This window comes from Phyllostomus hastatus, unplaced genomic scaffold (genome assembly GCF_019186645.2).
Source record: "Phyllostomus hastatus isolate PE091 unplaced genomic scaffold, TTU_PhHast_1.1 phas_contig_948, whole genome shotgun sequence".
Classification (NCBI taxonomy): Eukaryota; Metazoa; Chordata; class Mammalia; order Chiroptera; family Phyllostomidae; genus Phyllostomus; species Phyllostomus hastatus.
In genome coordinates, this window is record NW_025333993.1 from 3,344,937 (window position 1) to 3,361,508 (window position 16,572).

General features: G+C 58.0%; 1 protein-coding gene across 1 annotated transcript in view; it reads left to right on the forward strand.

Annotated features, from left to right (window-relative positions):
• The window catches only part of C2CD2 (C2 calcium dependent domain containing 2), a 50,911-nt gene extending 36,297 nt beyond the window's left edge, over positions 1 to 14,614 (forward strand). The window contains exons 12-14 of the mRNA XM_045852487.1: positions 1,521 to 1,648; positions 3,445 to 3,754; positions 10,770 to 14,614. Coding sequence (XP_045708443.1) covers positions 1,521 to 1,648; positions 3,445 to 3,754; positions 10,770 to 10,990 — 659 coding nt within the window. The 3' untranslated portion in view covers positions 10,991 to 14,614. The remainder of the gene's footprint in view (positions 1 to 1,520; positions 1,649 to 3,444; positions 3,755 to 10,769) is intronic.
• Positions 14,615 to 16,572: the final 1,958 nt, after the last annotated feature.

Consider the following 16,572-nt stretch of genomic DNA (forward strand, 5'->3'; position numbering starts at 1 on the left):
CTCGGGAGGCACCATCCTAAGGCCACCTTCGTTTTTGTCTCCACGGTCCTGTGAATCCTGGGGAGTAGGAGGGTTCCCCCCCAGAACTCTGGGTTCCGATTTCCCGTGTTTATGGTTACTTTCAGGTGATAACTGTCTTGGAAGAGATGTTACTGTCTCTTTAAATCGCATCCCAATCTAAATGTGGGAATTACATCCACCCCCACCTCATGCCACTGCCCCCCACCTGTGGGACCTGTGGTCAGAGAAGGGGCATGTGGGCAGCTTTGTTCTGGCTCTGCTCCCTGCTCACTGAGCCTGTTTCTGGTCTTGCCAAGGTCAAGGGTGGGGCAAGGGGGAGCTGGCAGGGCCGGGCCAGGGGTGGCAGGAATTCTCATTTGACAGGTGCTGTCTTGGGGTGGTTCTGCAGCCCCTCAGCCCGGTGGGAGTTGGACACGGTTGATTCCCACCCCTGTGGGAATGTTTGTGATTCTTGGGGTACAGCCTTTCAGGGTTCCCCTGAGTCACAGCCTCCAACACACGGGCAAAGTCCCGAGGGCTGTCTCTCAGCTCCTGCCCGTGGCAGCACACCCCACTGCCCCATACTGCAGGGTCCCTGCCCCCAGGCAGAACCTGGGGCTGGCGCTCCCTCCGTGAGTTCCTCATTGGTTCCTCATGCAGTGGAGCCAGCCCCCGGCATCAGCTCCCGCACCATGCAGCCAGGGCTACAGCGGCTGTCTCAGGTCCGCCTGCCACCTGGGCAGGGCCTTCTGGGGGCAGCACAGCACCACCGGGCTTGGCGTGCGGAGGCGGCCCTCCCACACCTGCCCCTCGGCATCACTGGGGCTCACGGCACGGCTCTCTCCTAGAACGTCCTCCCCGCGCCCCTTCTCCTGACCCTTCTCTCTTCTCACCGGGGGCGGTGGCCGGGCGGCTGTGGGCTGCATGCATCCTGTCGCCGCACCCTTTGCAAAGGCAGCGTCTGCCATCCGCAGACCTGGAACACGGCGTCATTTTAATTTTACTCGAGCAGCACGGCGTGAGCTGGTGGCGTCAGCTCTGTGCCCGAGACACCTGGCTGGGCCTCCACTCCCCTCTGCCGCCACCTGGCTGCCTGACCGTGTCCCCCTTTCTCAAGTGAGGGTTTAGAAGGTGCCTCTTTCAGGGTTTGGGGGACAGCTGAACGGAGTGATGTGCACAGAGCCCGTGGCTCGGTGCCTCGTATAGGTTGCGCGCCCCCAGATGGCGGCCTCGGTGGCCGTCCCCGTGGGAAGGAAGGAGCCGTGTATACGCCCTGGCCCTTCGTAGCCTGAACGCTGGTGTGCGCTTCCCCAGTCTGGCCAGGGAGGGGGTGCGGTGCTGCCCCTTAAAGATCAAAGGCCCCCCAAAGGTGAGAGGTCTTCTGTTGGTTCACCAGCTGTCGATGTCACCCCCCCCCATCAAGGAAAAACTCACACCCACAGGGCATCAGCTGTACACCACGGGTGCACAGAGTTTCGATTTTTGCTAAGGTGTCAACGCTGCCCCCCCTCCCCCCGCAGAACTGCTGGTGTTGAACGGCTCCGACCCAGTGGCTGAGGTCGCCATCCGGCAGCTGCGTGAGTCCTCGAAGCTGAAGCTGAACTCGCCGCGGAAGAAGAGCACCATCATCATATCAGGGATCTCCAAGGTGCGTCCTCCATCTGTCTGCGCCGTGCCCTGTCTGTCCCTGCCCGCTGGCCCTCCCCTCGCAGGCGCCGGCCCGAGCACTCCATCGTCATCCAGGAAGTTCTGTGTGTCCAAAAGTCAGGGCTTGCCCCTCACCCAGCCAGGGGGCGATTCGCGGTGTCCCATTCCCACAGCTGATCCCGTGTGGGAAGGAAACGAGACCGTTTCTCACCGGGGGTGCTGCGGTTGGCGAGGGCCTGGTGAATCATTTGAAGAAAAGCTGCTGCAAGAGAAAGGCAGGCCTGATGTCAGCATGTCAGCACCCCCCCTTGGGGACAGAACCTCCACCCGATTGCGGGGGGGGGGGGACTCTCACTTTCCACATGACACATCTCCAAACCACTTTAACTTGGTTGCAATGAGCGTCTTGTGCCTCCTGCAAAACGAGAGGGACACGCTCGTTATTAAACCCGTCCCGGTCCCCTTCCTTCTGCTCTGTGACGTTTGTCCAGAGCTGATGGTGGGCGTGAGGCCCGCCCCTGGGGGTGAGGGGCCGTGCGGTAGTCCCTTACTCTTTTGGACATTCCAGAATGAGGGAGGAGAATGTGGGCGATGGAGGGACAGCTGGGAGATGTGACGGTGGGAGGAAGAATGGTTGAGCCCTGAGGGCGCCCAGAGGGTGGGACGGGAGTGTGCGGGCAGGCTGAAAATGGACCTCTCAGCGACCAGGAGAAAGGCCAGGGTGCGTCACGGGAGGCGCCAGAGGTGGATCGCCGGTGTTGACATTAAACTAGGGCGTGGGTGGCCCGTGCTCAAGTCCCAACCCGCTCAGGCAGGCATCCCCCCCGGGAGCCAGGTCATGCCTCTCTGGGCTTCCTGCATGCACTTCCAGCAACAGCCTGCAGGTGGCGATGGCATCTCCGGCGGCTCCCGGACACAAGGGTTGTATTTTTTTTTTTTTTTTTTAAGTTCTGAATGCACACGAATGAAATAAGGATGAGACTTGTGAATCCCCTGTAAGGATTTATTTCAGAAGCATTAGGAACTCATGGATCTTAACATTTAATGTAGTTGCTATTTCTCCTGGTGCGCTAATTGTCCAACCTTGAGTCAGGGGCACTTTTGCAAGGTAGCACTTGAGTTGGAAAAGAGCAGCTGCCCGTTGTCACGAAGCAGATGCCACTGGGCAGCTGCTCGAAGGTCAAGAACCCGAGACCAGCCCTGATGGAGCCCCCCTCCCCGGTGCCCCCCGTCGTCACTTCCCACCCCTAACAAGCCCCTTTCCTGACTGCCAGCCCTACTGGTCAGCTTAGCACCTGCATAGGTTTGACACACAAGTGTGGTTCTTAGGGTGCACAGTGGGTGCTGATTAGTTTCTGCTGCAGAAAATATAAAGGTGCTGCAGAAACAAAGATTCAGAAACGAACCGAATCTGGGGTTCCGAGGTCACGTCCTGGGTCACGCTGCGTGATCTCCCAGACTTAGGCGGATGAGCTCACTTCTCCATCTCACGTGGCTCTGGGGCTTCCCGCAGGCCTTCCAGGTGGTGGCCCGTCTGCTGGGGGACGGATGTCATCTCTCCGGCTCCCTCCCCCGTCCCACCCCCCACCACCACTGTAAGCTGAGGCTGGGCCTCTACTCCCGGCGTTGGCTGAGTTTCAGCCCCACTGCCATGCAGCTGCCATGTTAAACGACCATCCCGTGGGGGCTGGGGCCGCTTCCGACACTTGGAAATCAGTCGGGATGCTTGAAGGGGGTTTCCTCCCATGAGTCTGTGCCCCCCTTCCTCACGCCGACCGTTTCTCTCTCCCCGGACAGACCTCCCTGTCTCAGGACAGTGACGCTGCCCTCATGCTGGACTATGCGGCCTCCATGGACGGCACCCACGAGGGGGACACCGCGTCCCAGTCAGAGATGGCCTTGGCCACCGCCCCGCCCGAGGAGGAGGCCGAGGCCCCGGCCCCGCTGGCCCTGGAGTCCCCGGGTTGCGAGCTGTCCTCCTGGGACTCGGAGAAGGAGTCACAGGCTGAGGCCTGGGACGGCCAAGCCTCGCTGGACCCCGACGGGGACGGGCTGTCGGAGAGCTCCCTGAGTGCCTGGGAGCCAGGCGCGCCCAAAAAGCATAAAGGTACCCAACCCCTGCACCCCCGCCGCACCCCCGCCTCCCAGACGATGGCTTTGCTCCTGGGCCAGCCCCCAAGCTCTCCGTCTACCGGTCTGCTCCCTTCCCCCCCTGCGTGGTCCCTCCCACCACAGTGTCCCCGCCCCGGCCCAAACCCCTCACTGAAGGTCTGAGCCCACTGTGCATGGGGGACAGGGGCACTTCAGAGTCCTTCTGCGTGGGCGGCAGGGTCGTCTGTCCCCGTTGTCGGGGAGTTTGTGCTCATGCCCAGAGGCGCCCCTCCTCTGTCTGCGCCCCGCCCCCCATCCAGAGGGGAACTGTCCAGAACAAAGCCAGGCAGAGACTGGCCCCGCCCGCAGTGTGGAGACTGGCACCTCTACTCACTCGTTTGTGCCTCTCAGACTCCCCCTTCCACCCCGAAACGAACCGCCCCTGACCGCGGGGACCCGAACCGCTCCGCACGGAGCACGGAGAGACGCTCCCCAGAGAGTTAGCCGATGAGCTTAGGACGCGTGTGGTGCCCAGGTACTCATTCCATTAGAGCAGTCCCTGGCTTTCCACCCGCGGTAAATCAGAGCTTACAGTCTGCGGATTTCCTCACTTAGTGAGGGAGCGGCACATCAGGGCCGCGTTGGTTGCAGTGAGACGTCGGGACTTACGGAGACGCAGCTTCCTCCTCCCACCAAACCCCTCCTGCCAGGCAGGGAGGGGAGCCCAGTGAGGGAGACAGCGTTGGGGACCTGAGCCCAGCTGGGAGTGACGGTGGGACCAGCTCCCCGAGCTCGTAGAGGTCAGGAAATCCCAGTCGGGACCCTGGTCAGCTGTCCTGCCCCTGCTGCTCTGCTCCTTTTGTTCTTGGTGTGCTGGACCAGGGGTTCTCAGATGGGGCCACTGCGCCCCAGGGGCGTCAGCAGTGTCTGGAGACAGTTCCCAAGGCCACAACTGAGCGTGCTCACCCCCCACAGTGCACAGGGTGCCTCCAGCAGCAGCCCGTGGCCCCAGGTCCTTGGGAACCGGTGTCCCTCCTCAGCCACTTCCGTCCCATCTGCTTCGTGTCTCTCCCTCGTGACCCACACCCTGGCCGGAGCAGAGTAGGGACAGATAGGCAAGGAGTTGCAAGTCGGAAGACGAGAGAGAGAGAGAGAGAGAGAAAGAGAGAAAGAGAGAGGAGGACAACTCCTGGGCATGGTGTCTGGACCTCGTGATGACGAGGGGACCACAGGCCTCCATCCGCCACTCGTGCCCCGGGGCGTGTCATCCCGAGGACCAAGTCTGATGACCTGGAGCAGCTTGGGGAGCTGTGACCTGCACAGTGACCTCTGGGCCCAGGTTTTGGAAGAGGCGGCCCAGCTGCCAGCCCATGGGACAGCACACCCCTCTCTAGCCTAGTTTTTGTCCAAGGCCAGGGCATCCCCAGGGAGCTCACCTGGACCCCAGGCAGGCGGGTGGGTGCCCCTTCCCTCCCTTCGTTCCTGCTTCTCCTCACAGAACCCAAACCTCCCACCCTGCCTTCCTGGTGCATCTGTACAAGCCAAGCCTCGCTGACCCCTCGTCCACTCAGGGGCCACTGTGCATTCACCCTCCTTTCCCCTCTGCTTCTCCCCCCCTTGGGTGTCCGTCCTTGCTGTGTCATGGCCATCCTGCCCCTTTCCCGCCACCAGCCCGGTGGATGACACCCCTCCAGAAGGGCAATTTTGGGGACCAAGGTGCCAGGCAGGTGTGGTAGGGGCACTTCCAGCTCGTGCTCCAAGTCCCCCCCCTCCCCACTGAGGGTCAGCGTCTGGGGCCTGCTGTGAGGGTGTCAGGCCTAGGGCTCTGCCGACCTGAGGCTTTAAAAGGGACAGACCCAGCGGTGTTTTGCAGTGGCTTCTCCATCCCAGTGCTTTCCAAGCGATGTGCACGCAGCCTCTCTAGGAGACGGCGTCGGAGGAGTCCTTGCCCATTGCGTGCTCTGGGTGCCGCACCGTCTCTCTTTCCCGCCCCGGGTGTTTTGAGCTGGCGCTGCAGGGAGCTCAGCTCTGGGGCGCGTGCTCTCGCTTTGCAACACGGGCTCACAGGGTGGGCTTCGGAGCCCCCTTAGCGAGCTTCCTGCCGGGTTTCCGAGAGTGGCCGCCCGGGTAGAATTCTGGAGTTCTGCTGTTTGCACACGCACATACCGATACGCTGGTTTTCCAGCCAATACAGGAGATTGACTCCCCGCAGTTGGGCTTATTTTTAGCTCGACTACATATCGGTGGGTGTGGTCGCACAGCAATGGGAATGCACCGCAAGCGACGGGGCCGTGCCCCTAGGAAAGGCTGAGACGGTCGGTCCATGCCCTGTGCCTCCCCGCCATGCGGAGCACACGGACCAGTGAGTTCGCAGAGGCTCGCCCCGTGTCCTGCCCAGTAGCTGCGTGTGTGTGTGTGGAACGCCGTGCCCCACAACTTACTGTCTTTCATTCTTATTTTGCTCTCGTATACTTGTCACCTCCTCTCATCTCCTGCTCATTTCCTTTTCCTTAAGAGGATCGCTATGCCAGCCAGAATTAATTACCTACACAGTAAGTTATTTTTGTCTTCTATATTTTTTTCTAAAAAAAACCGAAGTGTGATCTTGCTATAAGGGAAGCATATATGATATAACATGGCAGGAATCGATCCCTGACCCTTGGTGTTTTCCCTGCCCCGTTATAATTTTACTCCTCAGGGCGCTGGTCTTCCCACGGTCCTCCAGAAAAGGGCCTGGGCAGATGGGCGTGGCAGCGTCCTCTCGGCCAGTCCGGGAGGGCCTGTCTCTGTTAGCGGATGGGACAAAACGACGGTGACACACATACAGACCGATCTTTAGTTGTCCCCCAGCAGTCCCTGTTAGCACCGGGCCGTCTGTGGCTCAGCCTGAAATCCAAGCCTCTCTCTGGGTGGCTGACGGCAGTGTGTAAGGTCGCCTGCGGTCCTGCTTCCTGCCCATCAGGTTTCACGGCAGATTCTTCAACGAACTGTGTACGTCTGGGAGACCCTCTGCAGACAAAGAGATACATTTATTCAAGCTGGGTTTAGAAGAATTTTCAAATTCTTTCGTAGATTGTTTATTCTTCAGCCTCTTCTGTGTTTTTTTTTTAACTTGGCTGAAACCAGGGAAAGATAGATGATTTTTTTTTTCTTTCTTCCTGTCCCCCATTTGAGATTTTGGTTATTGGCCTCAAAGGTCACATAACCTGTCTGTCTCCCAGTTTTGCCTCAAGGAATCTGTAAGGCTGTGGGTGAGCCTTGCTGCTTGCCCGCTGGCCTGTGCAGGAGGGAGGCTGGAGTACAGGGGTCAGGCTGGCAGAGCCCATACAGCTCGGCGCCCCCTCTCGTGGGCCCCCCAGTCAGCGAGGGTGGCAGAGTCTGTGGGCGCAAGGTCAGGTGCGGCACTCCAGCCCATCGGTTACTGTCTAGGTCCCCAGTCAGGGCTCCCCGAGAGCCAGAGCCGATCGGCTCCGTGTTTCGTATTTCGGGGACCTGGCTCGCGTGACGCTGGGGGCTGACGTGCCTCCGGGAGCTGGCGACGCAGCCTGGCGGCGGGACTTCTTCTCCAGGAAACCTTGGTGTGTGCGCTTTCGGCGTTGAGTCGGTCGGATGACGCCCACCCACAGCGTCCAGCGTCACCTCCTTTAGCTCGGGCCGCCCGGTGTGGACGGCCACCCGGTGTGGACGTCCACCCGGTGCCTTCGCAGCAGGACCGCTGCGGTAGGGCTTGGTGGAGTCACGGGTGCTCGGGCCACGTCGACCCAGAAAACCGACCACACGGGCGTTCGTCCGTCCGGGCGGCTCTGTTCAGCGTGGCTTCCCCGCTGCCAGGGGCGCGTGCTCGCCTGCCTGCGCTTCGAGCCCACGCCCACCGTGCAGTGCCGAGTTCCTCCGGCACCGTTGACCCCGAAGGTCGCTGTGACGTAGTGACCGGCCTTACGCACGCTCACCTTTTGTCTTCGGAAATGATGATGGAGTCGCCTCTGCCTGTGCTCTTTCTTCTTCCTGCTTAATGAGTGAACAGTGGGCCCCGGAGAAGGGCCGGTCTCCCTCGGGTGTCCTGTCCTACCCACGCCACCAGCATGCCTCTTGCGTGACTTGCCTCGTTCCAGAAAGCCTGTCCACGTCCACACAGGGTGCAGGGCTCTGCTCTGTGGCGGCCTCTGACGGTCGCCATCCACCGGCCCTCCAGTGGCCTCCCCAGTGGCCGCCCACAGACGTGCCCCTTACAGATTCCCGGTGGCCACTTCTCAGGGGTGGGTCCCGTCCACTTGCAGCTCAGATGGGAGCCAGAGCACAGGAGGAGAAGAGCAGGCATGAGAACCCAGGCATCCCACACCGGGCCCACGTTAGCAGGAGAGAGCTCGTCACCAGAACTCGTCACCTCGGACAGCTTCGGCTTCCTCGTTCGCCAGCCGGGGCTAAGCTCTCCCTCCTGCAGAGGTTGCCGGGAGGTGTGTCCGGGGCTCCAGCCTTCAGAACTGCAAACCTCCCCTCTGTCCAAGAAGCGGGGACACGGAATGTTGTCCCCACGGAAGCCACGCCAAGACATGTCATGTTGGGGGAAACACAGGCCGGGCGACTCGTTGGTTCTTCCTGAGGCCGTGAGGGAGAATCCGTCCAGGTCTCCCCCAGCTTCTGGCGGTTGCTGGCCATCGCTGGTGTCCCTTGGCTTGTAAATGGGTCACCCCGCTCGCTGTCTGTACCCCTCACGGGCATCTCCCTGTGCTGGGCCCAAGTCTCCCCTTTTTAAAAGGACCCCAGTTGTACTGGATCAGGGACCCTTCAGTGACCTCACTGCAACACAATCAGCTCTGTTTTGACCCTGTCTCTGAATAAGAGGATTAGGACCCCAAGACAGGAAATTTGCAGAGACGCAGTCCAGTCCATAACACCGCCCCTGCTCGTGCGCCCGGCCCGGCTCCAGACCCCAGCGCAGTTTCAGTGCAGGGACACACGGGAAAGGGGCCTCGGAGTGGAGATGGGACCTCTGGGAGAGACCCTCCGACTGCCCAGACCCCAGGCGTCCAGCTGGCCTGGAGGCGGACCGGTCTGCTCCCCTCCCCACACTTCCATCCCCTGGGGAGACCGGGCTGGGGCGTGGGGTTGGAGAGTCCGGGCTCACCGAGTGGGCCCCTCAGCCCCTCTGCCTCCTCCCGACTCCGGCGTGAGAGCCCCACATTGCATGTGCTTCTGGAATGCCAGGCTTAACCGGAAGCAGGGGCCTACTGATCAGGAATGGCTCATACGCCCCCAGCCTGAGGTTGCCTGGTCAGGCTGGGAGCCCCCACACTGCACCTGGGCGTTTGCTGCACCAGGTGATTAACCAGTGGGCACTCTGCATGCACCCCACCAGCCGGACTGCAAAGTCAAGTGCACTTGGTGGTGGTGACCTCCCGTGATGCTGCCTGTCCTAGGGGTTGGAATGGCTGCAGGAACGGACACAGGCGGCCCACAGATGTCACACCTCAGGCCCGGGGGCCAGAGCAGAGCCGCGGGCACACCTGTATTCGCCTCCTGCTCCAGCGCCCTCCCAGCTGTCCTTGAACCCTGACCATGGCTCTCCACTTGCAGTCATTGTAAAAAGTGCCCCAATGATTTTTTAGAATTGACTACCTAGTTGGACCCAAAGAGGAAAAAAACCTTTTTTTTTTTAAGTCTTTTCAGTAGCTCTGAGCAGATTAAATCGGTCCACTTCTTGGCGTTCCCAAGCCGCTCTGTTCTGCTGCCTAGTGAGTCTGGGCAGAGCACATGGGACATGGGGTTCATCCTCAATGTCAGGTCCAGCAAGTGGCCTCTTAAAGTCCCGGGCGTGCCGCTTTCCCCGTGGGTGAGTGTTCATTGTCCAAAGTCTGCGGACGGAGCCTGGGGAGGAGAAATCTGACGCTCCTCCCCTCCCCGCCCGTTTGAATAGGCGTGGTGGGTGTTTTCGTAGGTCAAGGCCGTTGAAGAACTTGTCAGATCTGTCTCTCAGGAAAAGGATGACTTGCTAAATTCATGATAAAAGCTCCCTGTGTGATCTGCAGGTCTCTCTTCTTTCAAAGTCCCTAACACCTACACACAAGTGGTAATGCATTTCACAGGCCAGCCGGACAGGCTCCCGGACCGGACCGCGCTGGACCTTGGCTCCAGGACGTTAGGCTGTGAAAGTGAACGTGTAAGACTAACGAGTTCTGTTGCCGTGTGAGCTTGCATCTGACCTTTAAGGAGCCTTTAGAATGGAAATGACTGTTGCTGCTGCTCATTTGTTTTTCATGCCGTGTTCTGCTACCTGACCTTACGTACACACAGGTCGATTCATCTGAAATTGAGCTTCGGTGGGTCAAAAACGGTCAAGCGACAGATACCTCTCAGGACTTAGCCTGATGTGGAGTCATAAAAAAATCTGTTCCCCCCCATACACCGTGTTTTGCCGTGTACAATGCGCACCCACATTTTGTGTGCATTATACACGGGATTATTATACCCATGTAGAATGTGCATCTTTATTTTTCCCTAAAAAACTTGGGCAAAAAAAGTGTACATTATACAAGGCAAAATACGGTAAATATTTAACTTTTCCAGGAAAGGGAGTACCGTTGTTCTCGGGGTCCTTTGGTTTTGGTGGCAGGACTGTCCTTTGGGGGGGACCCAGGACTGCTCTGCCATCTACAACCCCCCTAATACAGGGGCGTCGGGGGTGGAGGGCTGAGGGGACCCAAGGGGCCAAGCCGAGGACGGCCTGCCGCCACCGGGGCTGACCAGAGTCAGTGATTTAAATACCTGTCCTGAAAGGGATCCCAAGGGGTAGTCCACTCACTGCTTCTGCTTTCATAACCGCCTCTCCGTTCCATCTTGAAAACTCAAGTGCTTCCCACCAGCCAGACTCCAGTGCTTTCTCCTCCCGCCAACAGCGGCGGCACACTGGGGGAGTAAGCTGCTGCTTACTGTCACTCAAGTTTGCTCTCTCCTTTTTCAACTCGGCCTAGGCACGCCCTGTCCCTTTGCGTCCACAGCCCTGCTGACCAGCCCCCTGTGCTTCGCTCTTCCAGGAGGCATTTTAAGGAAAAGCGCAAAGCTGTTCTTCCGCCGGCGGCATCAGCAGAAGGACCCCAGCCTGAGCCAGTCCCACAACGACCTGGTGTTCCTGCAGCAGCCCGAGGGGCCCCGCAGGAAGGGGGTCACGCTCACCAGGATCCTCAACAAGAAGCTGCTGTCCAAGCACCGGAGCAAGATCACCATGAACGGCGCCCCCGGGGACCCTGGGGTGTAGGCTGAGGGTGGGGGCGGCCTCCCTCGCAGCGATGCTGGAGGCGGGGACCCACTAACGGCCCACCTGTACGGAGTAGGGAGTGCCTGTGAGCCGTCAGGCGCCCCTCTTTTCTAGCCGGGTTTTCCCCGACAGTGCCGTCTTTTAAAGGGGAAGGAAAATCGGGGTCTCCAGCTGGGAGTTTCCCCACAGAGAGAATGGACTAAACCTGTTTACCGCCAGACGTCACAGTGGACCGGAGGCCTCTGCCACGTGGGCTGTGCTCGAATCTAATAGGCGCTGACGTTCAATATTAGAAGGAGAGTTGCCTGCGAACCAGGGAGCACACCACACCAGGCGTGGATGGGGCAGGTGTGGGGCCTCGGTCTCTCCCACTCTGTGCTCTGATGGGTATTGTTTTGGGTCTACACCTGGACTGGGCACCCCCAGGAGGAGACGACCCTCCGTGCTGTCACTGTGAGTGGGATGCATAGGTCACCTCTCCTGCGTGGCTGCCCCGGGTGCGCGGTGCGGCTGGCCCTGAGCGCAGAGGCGGGACCCAGGCAGACTTCTGTGAACGGGAACGCGCTGGGAATGGAGACGCGACGACAAAACGCGGGAAGACATTCGCCTTTGCTGTTAGCCATAGAACTCGGAAAAGGATGCGAATACTAAACATATCCTATGCAGATGATGCCGAACACTTTTTTAAGTTTGGTCGGAGCCTGTGTGCCGGTGGGAACTACACATACAAATTCTTCACATGGTTTTTGCATTTTCGCTGTGGCGTCCAAAGCTCCTGCGGCGCCCATGGAGCAGTCAGCGGGAGGCCTTGTCCCCATCGGGCTCTTGCGAGACAGGAACATAGCAAGCCCCTCCAGGGCACTGAGGGGCGGTCAGTGACCGCCGAGAGGACGTGGCACCCACACGTGCGTACCTGGATTTTTCTTAGCCCGAGGTTGGTTTGCCAAATATTGCCAGTAGCTGAAACAAAGTACTTTCAGGGCAAAAACTCTTTTATGTCTCAGGAACGGAGGGTTAATAAAAAGTGGCCCGAGCGGGCATCGGATTCCTTTCAGGAGCCTGTCTGAATTCCACTTGGACGGACTTCAGGGAGTCTGGATTCCCGGTGGAAAATACAATAAGCTTGACATATGACTTGCCTGTCCCAAGGCATCTTTCCGAGCACTTTGCACCGGGCTGCGCACCGCTGAGGTTCATCCTGAAGCGTCTCACCGGCCCCTCCTGCAGGTGCCGCTCTTTGGAGGTGCGCTTGTGGGGCGGCACCTGTCCTGCGCGTGAACGGTTCTGATGGTGTAATAAGATCCATTTTCCTCCAACGAGGTTTAGAAGGCCCTTGTGGAAACTTGACTTTGGTCAGGGATGAGACATGGGGGCCTCTCCTTCCTTCAGGCGCTTTTGTGAATCCTTAAGCATCTATTTCAGGGGTAGTGGAGCCGTGGACGAGCAAACACTTTTATAAAAACCAAAATTATAGACTTTGTTCCCCCCCTTTTTTTTTAATTTGGAGGGAGAAATTAGATGACCTTAAGGATTTTATCTTAAGAGGCACATTTAAAAATCCTCAGTGTCCCAGGAATTACCAAGCAAGGGTAAAATGACTTTTTTGCTATTCTTTGTTGTATAGATTTTATTCCGATTTTAATCGTTGTAAAGTAGCACCTGGCATTATGAAATACATTGATACCAATTGAGTCCCCACAGGGCAGTGGTCACTACAGGTCTTTTTGGGACGATGGCCCCTTTAATGTTTTGTTCTGCTTGAAGGATTTCTGTTCCTTCTCGCGGCGGGCAGACGTGTAACACGCAAGGATTGATTCCAAGAGGACATTGTGTGTCCGCAAACAAGACACTGGTCAGAAGTTTTTAGTACAGTTTTTGTGTTTGTTTAATCCTGAAATTCAAAGGGACTCTATTTATTCCAGTGTGATTTTATCAGAATTTTAAATTGGGTTTTTCTCGTTCTCCCCTCTCCCCTGGGGAAAAAAAAAAAAAAAAACTTTTTAGCCATGGACCCCAGGAGTACCCTGTTCCCTGCTGCTGTCTCCGTCAAGGGCTCTCTCTGCTTTCTCAGCTTCTCCGTGACTTGAAATTTCCCCCGGACCCCGGGAAAGTGCCCCGTGGGCGTCACCCCGCCCTTGTCTGCGAAGCGAGTGTATTAACACGGGCGTGGAGAATGTTGTCATGGAGGTCCACGATTCTTTGTGTCTGTGGGGTAGACGTGAGACCCCTGCCCATTTGCCCGTGACCCAGGAGCCCGTCCTCCAGATACACACACTTTGTCTCCATAATGGCCTTCTCCGAAGTTACGGAGGATGAAGAACAGAGCCGGGAACAGCAGGAGAAAAGGCCGTCAGGGGAGCGCCGCGAGACAATGGGCTGCATCGATACTGTGAATGTTTCTTTTCCAAGCTGTGTGTCCCGGTGTGCTTTTTAATGGTGCAGGGTATTTATGTTAAAGCCGATGTCACGACGGTGAAATATCAATTGCGATTATACACCAGATACAAAGCACGCTAATTTGCAACCTACCGATTCCCTGACCTTTTTGACACGCTTTAGTAGCTCCAGGGGCTTTCCCGTCTGCTTTTTTTGGTCTTGATGGAATTTTTTCAGGATGGTATTTTAGTAGTGATTCCTCATGCACACTAATCTGACATGTGTCTGGAGCCAGGAGTGTGGGAGGGTTTTAATGGGCTGGCAGCGCTTCTGGGCACTTTGCAGAGGGTGTCCTGTGGTCTTCGGGGAGGCAGGGAGTGGAGCTTTAAGTAATGTAACATCAACAGAAGTATCTATCTCATTGTTCTGTTCAAAACCAGCTACTTAGACAGAGTACTTTATTTAAGCCACGTCTCAAGTTGAAGTTCAAAACTAGCCCTTGATTCCTGGTGATGGCTACCTGGCCAGTCACTGCCAACCAATCACAAATTAGAAGCCTGTCTAGATCTTTGACTGGTTCTCCTAGCCACATCCATAGGAGAAAGTGGCAAATGTTCTTCTTGAGCAGAAGGTTTGCTCTGCTGTCACCAAATGTGGGTGCTTCCCGAGTAAATAATCTCACGGTCCTTGGAAACTCGGCGTTCAAGGCGGTGGGCGTCGGCGGTCAGACCACTTACCTCTCCCAGATGGGAAGCGGGTCTCGCGTTGGCGCAGACCCTGAGGCAGCCCACCGCCCCCAACTGCCACGGCGCGATCACCAAAGCAAGCGGCACGGGACCCACGCGCCGCCCAGTCCTGCGAAGCAAACTCAGGTCACCTCCGGTTCCTTTTCTTCAGCACTTGCGCTTTACACGTGAACAGGCAGATGGGTTTAGCACTCCCGCTGATCAGTGACGTACCACTTATCATTTAGGCTTGTACTTGTGTTTGCCCAGTGTCACACTAAAGCTACATTTTTTGTTTGTTTGTTTTAAAGAAGAAACTGAAAGGTTTTCTAGGCATGTGGAAAGGTTTGGCTTGCGATCCAGTGTGTTGATGAATTTATATGACAATGATTGTATTCCTTGTTGGCACTTTAAAACCCGATGCCAGCCCCGCCCAGCCCTGTGCGGGGGGTGCGGCTGGGGACGATGGGGCTGGAGCGTGAACAGTCTTTGAAGAAATAAATGTACACATGGAACACTAAAACCGACTCGTTTTTGCGGAGCCTGCGCTGGCCCGGAGGGGTTCTCTGAGGGCCTCAGACCTGGGCTTTCCTCGGTCAGGTGCGTCAGCAGCCACGGCACGTGACTGGCCTGGTCACTGGTGTAAGGGAAGAGGCTTCCTCCTCGCCGGTTCCCAGCCAAGGGCCTTCCTCCTGACATCCTTCTTATTGGACTTTTAAGTCACTGAGTGCCCTGGTTTAGGGCTGGGGCCAAACCACGTGCTAGGGAGTCAGTGGTAGCATGAACTCTCGGGTCACGGTACATCCTGGGAGCTGCCAGTCGGGGTCTGTCTACCTGGACTGGCCCCTGGCGGCACAACCTGCCACAAGGTGCCCTCGGGACCCTTCGTGACCCCCCAGAGCCCTGAGAGGCGCCTTCCCCCTGGGGTGGACGTTTTTATCCATCCATTACCCTCCGTTATGAACGCTGTGCCCGGCCGTGGCCCACGGGTGAGTGCAGAGCAGGCGGGGTCAGCAGAGCAGACGCCTGGTGGGGTCACGGGGCGGGTGGTGTCCGCACCTGCGCGGGCCTCGCGGCCGTCACTGGGTGGGGCAGGGCCGCTGGGTCTAGAGCAATACACGGATAGCCACGTCCCGTGCAACCCTTGCTGGCAGCTCTCCATGCTGTTATCAGTTCCTCCGCTTCCTTCGACTTCGCTCCCCTGGCTGTGCCCAAGCAGGGGAGCGTTCAGAGACCAGGTGCACTGGCGGAACAACCAGACTCCCCTGGACTAACCCCCCTGCCCCTCAACCTTCCTCTCAGCTGTTCTGAGCCCACCTGCCTGTTTGGGTGTGGAGTGCTCGCTCCAGAGCCCAGATGGAGCCCCAGCTTTGCATTTCAGGGTAAGAGTTCGCCCATGCAAAGCCCTAGTCATCACAGGGCTCAGATTCTGGACCCTCAAGGTGAGAAAAGGTGACAGCACTGCATTTTGTTTGGGACTGAAGGGTTCCAGGCTTGGGATTGAACTGCTTCCTGTGTGACCTGAAGTGCACTTGGGGCCGACACCCCCACCCCCACCCCCCCCAGGAGCCTGGATGGGCGTGTCCTAATTTACCAGCTTCCCGAACCTGATCTCCTCCTACCTGTCACCTCCCGTGGACACTGAGTTCAGCCGGTCCCGGCTACACGGCCCAAACTAGTCTGCTTTCCCTGTGGCCACTCTGGGAGGTGCGCCCAGCACACACCCCTTACTTTTCTGATGTTCTCAATGGACTCAGGCCCTGCCTTCTCCACGAAGGGGCTTCGACCACCAAGGGCGGCCCTGGGCGCCTCTGTCAGCGCAGCCCTGGGCGCCTCTGTCAGCACGCCCCAGCCCTATCACATGGCCCATATGCTCTCTTCCACGCTCGCTCCCCAGTGAGAACGCAAGTGCCCGAGCTCCCTGGGCTCATAGCCGCACCCCCCTGACTGAAGTCAGCTGGTGGCACCAGATAAGCACAGGCAGCCGATGCCCATCCTACCAGGGTCAGGGGACAGGGCCCGACAGAGGGGATGCACATGGCGAAAAACACGCTGTCTTTGCCCTCAGTCACCTTGACGAATTCAGGGTGCTGCGCGTCCAGGTCAAGGAGTCATTTATTTAAAAGAGAAGGCAGGTCACTCTCCACAGAGGGCTGCATACCAGATGGATGACCTGGTTCAGTGTACCCCCTGAGGGGAGAGAGGGCCAGGCCAAACACTTCCCACCGTGACCTGGAAGCATCAGCTTCTCCACGAGTCCCCACTCACCCCGGCTCTCTGCCCTGACTGTCCGAAGTGCACGCTGCCGGGTTGTGCCTCGCAGGTGCCAGACATTCAAAACTATTGATTCTGTTCACGTCCTCAATATTGAAGAGGTCAAGTTAGATGCTTAGGTGCCTTACATGTAAGGTGTCCACTTGATACTTTTTACAAAAAATAGAGAAAGACTTGAGATCACAGCGATACTAGCTAATACTAATT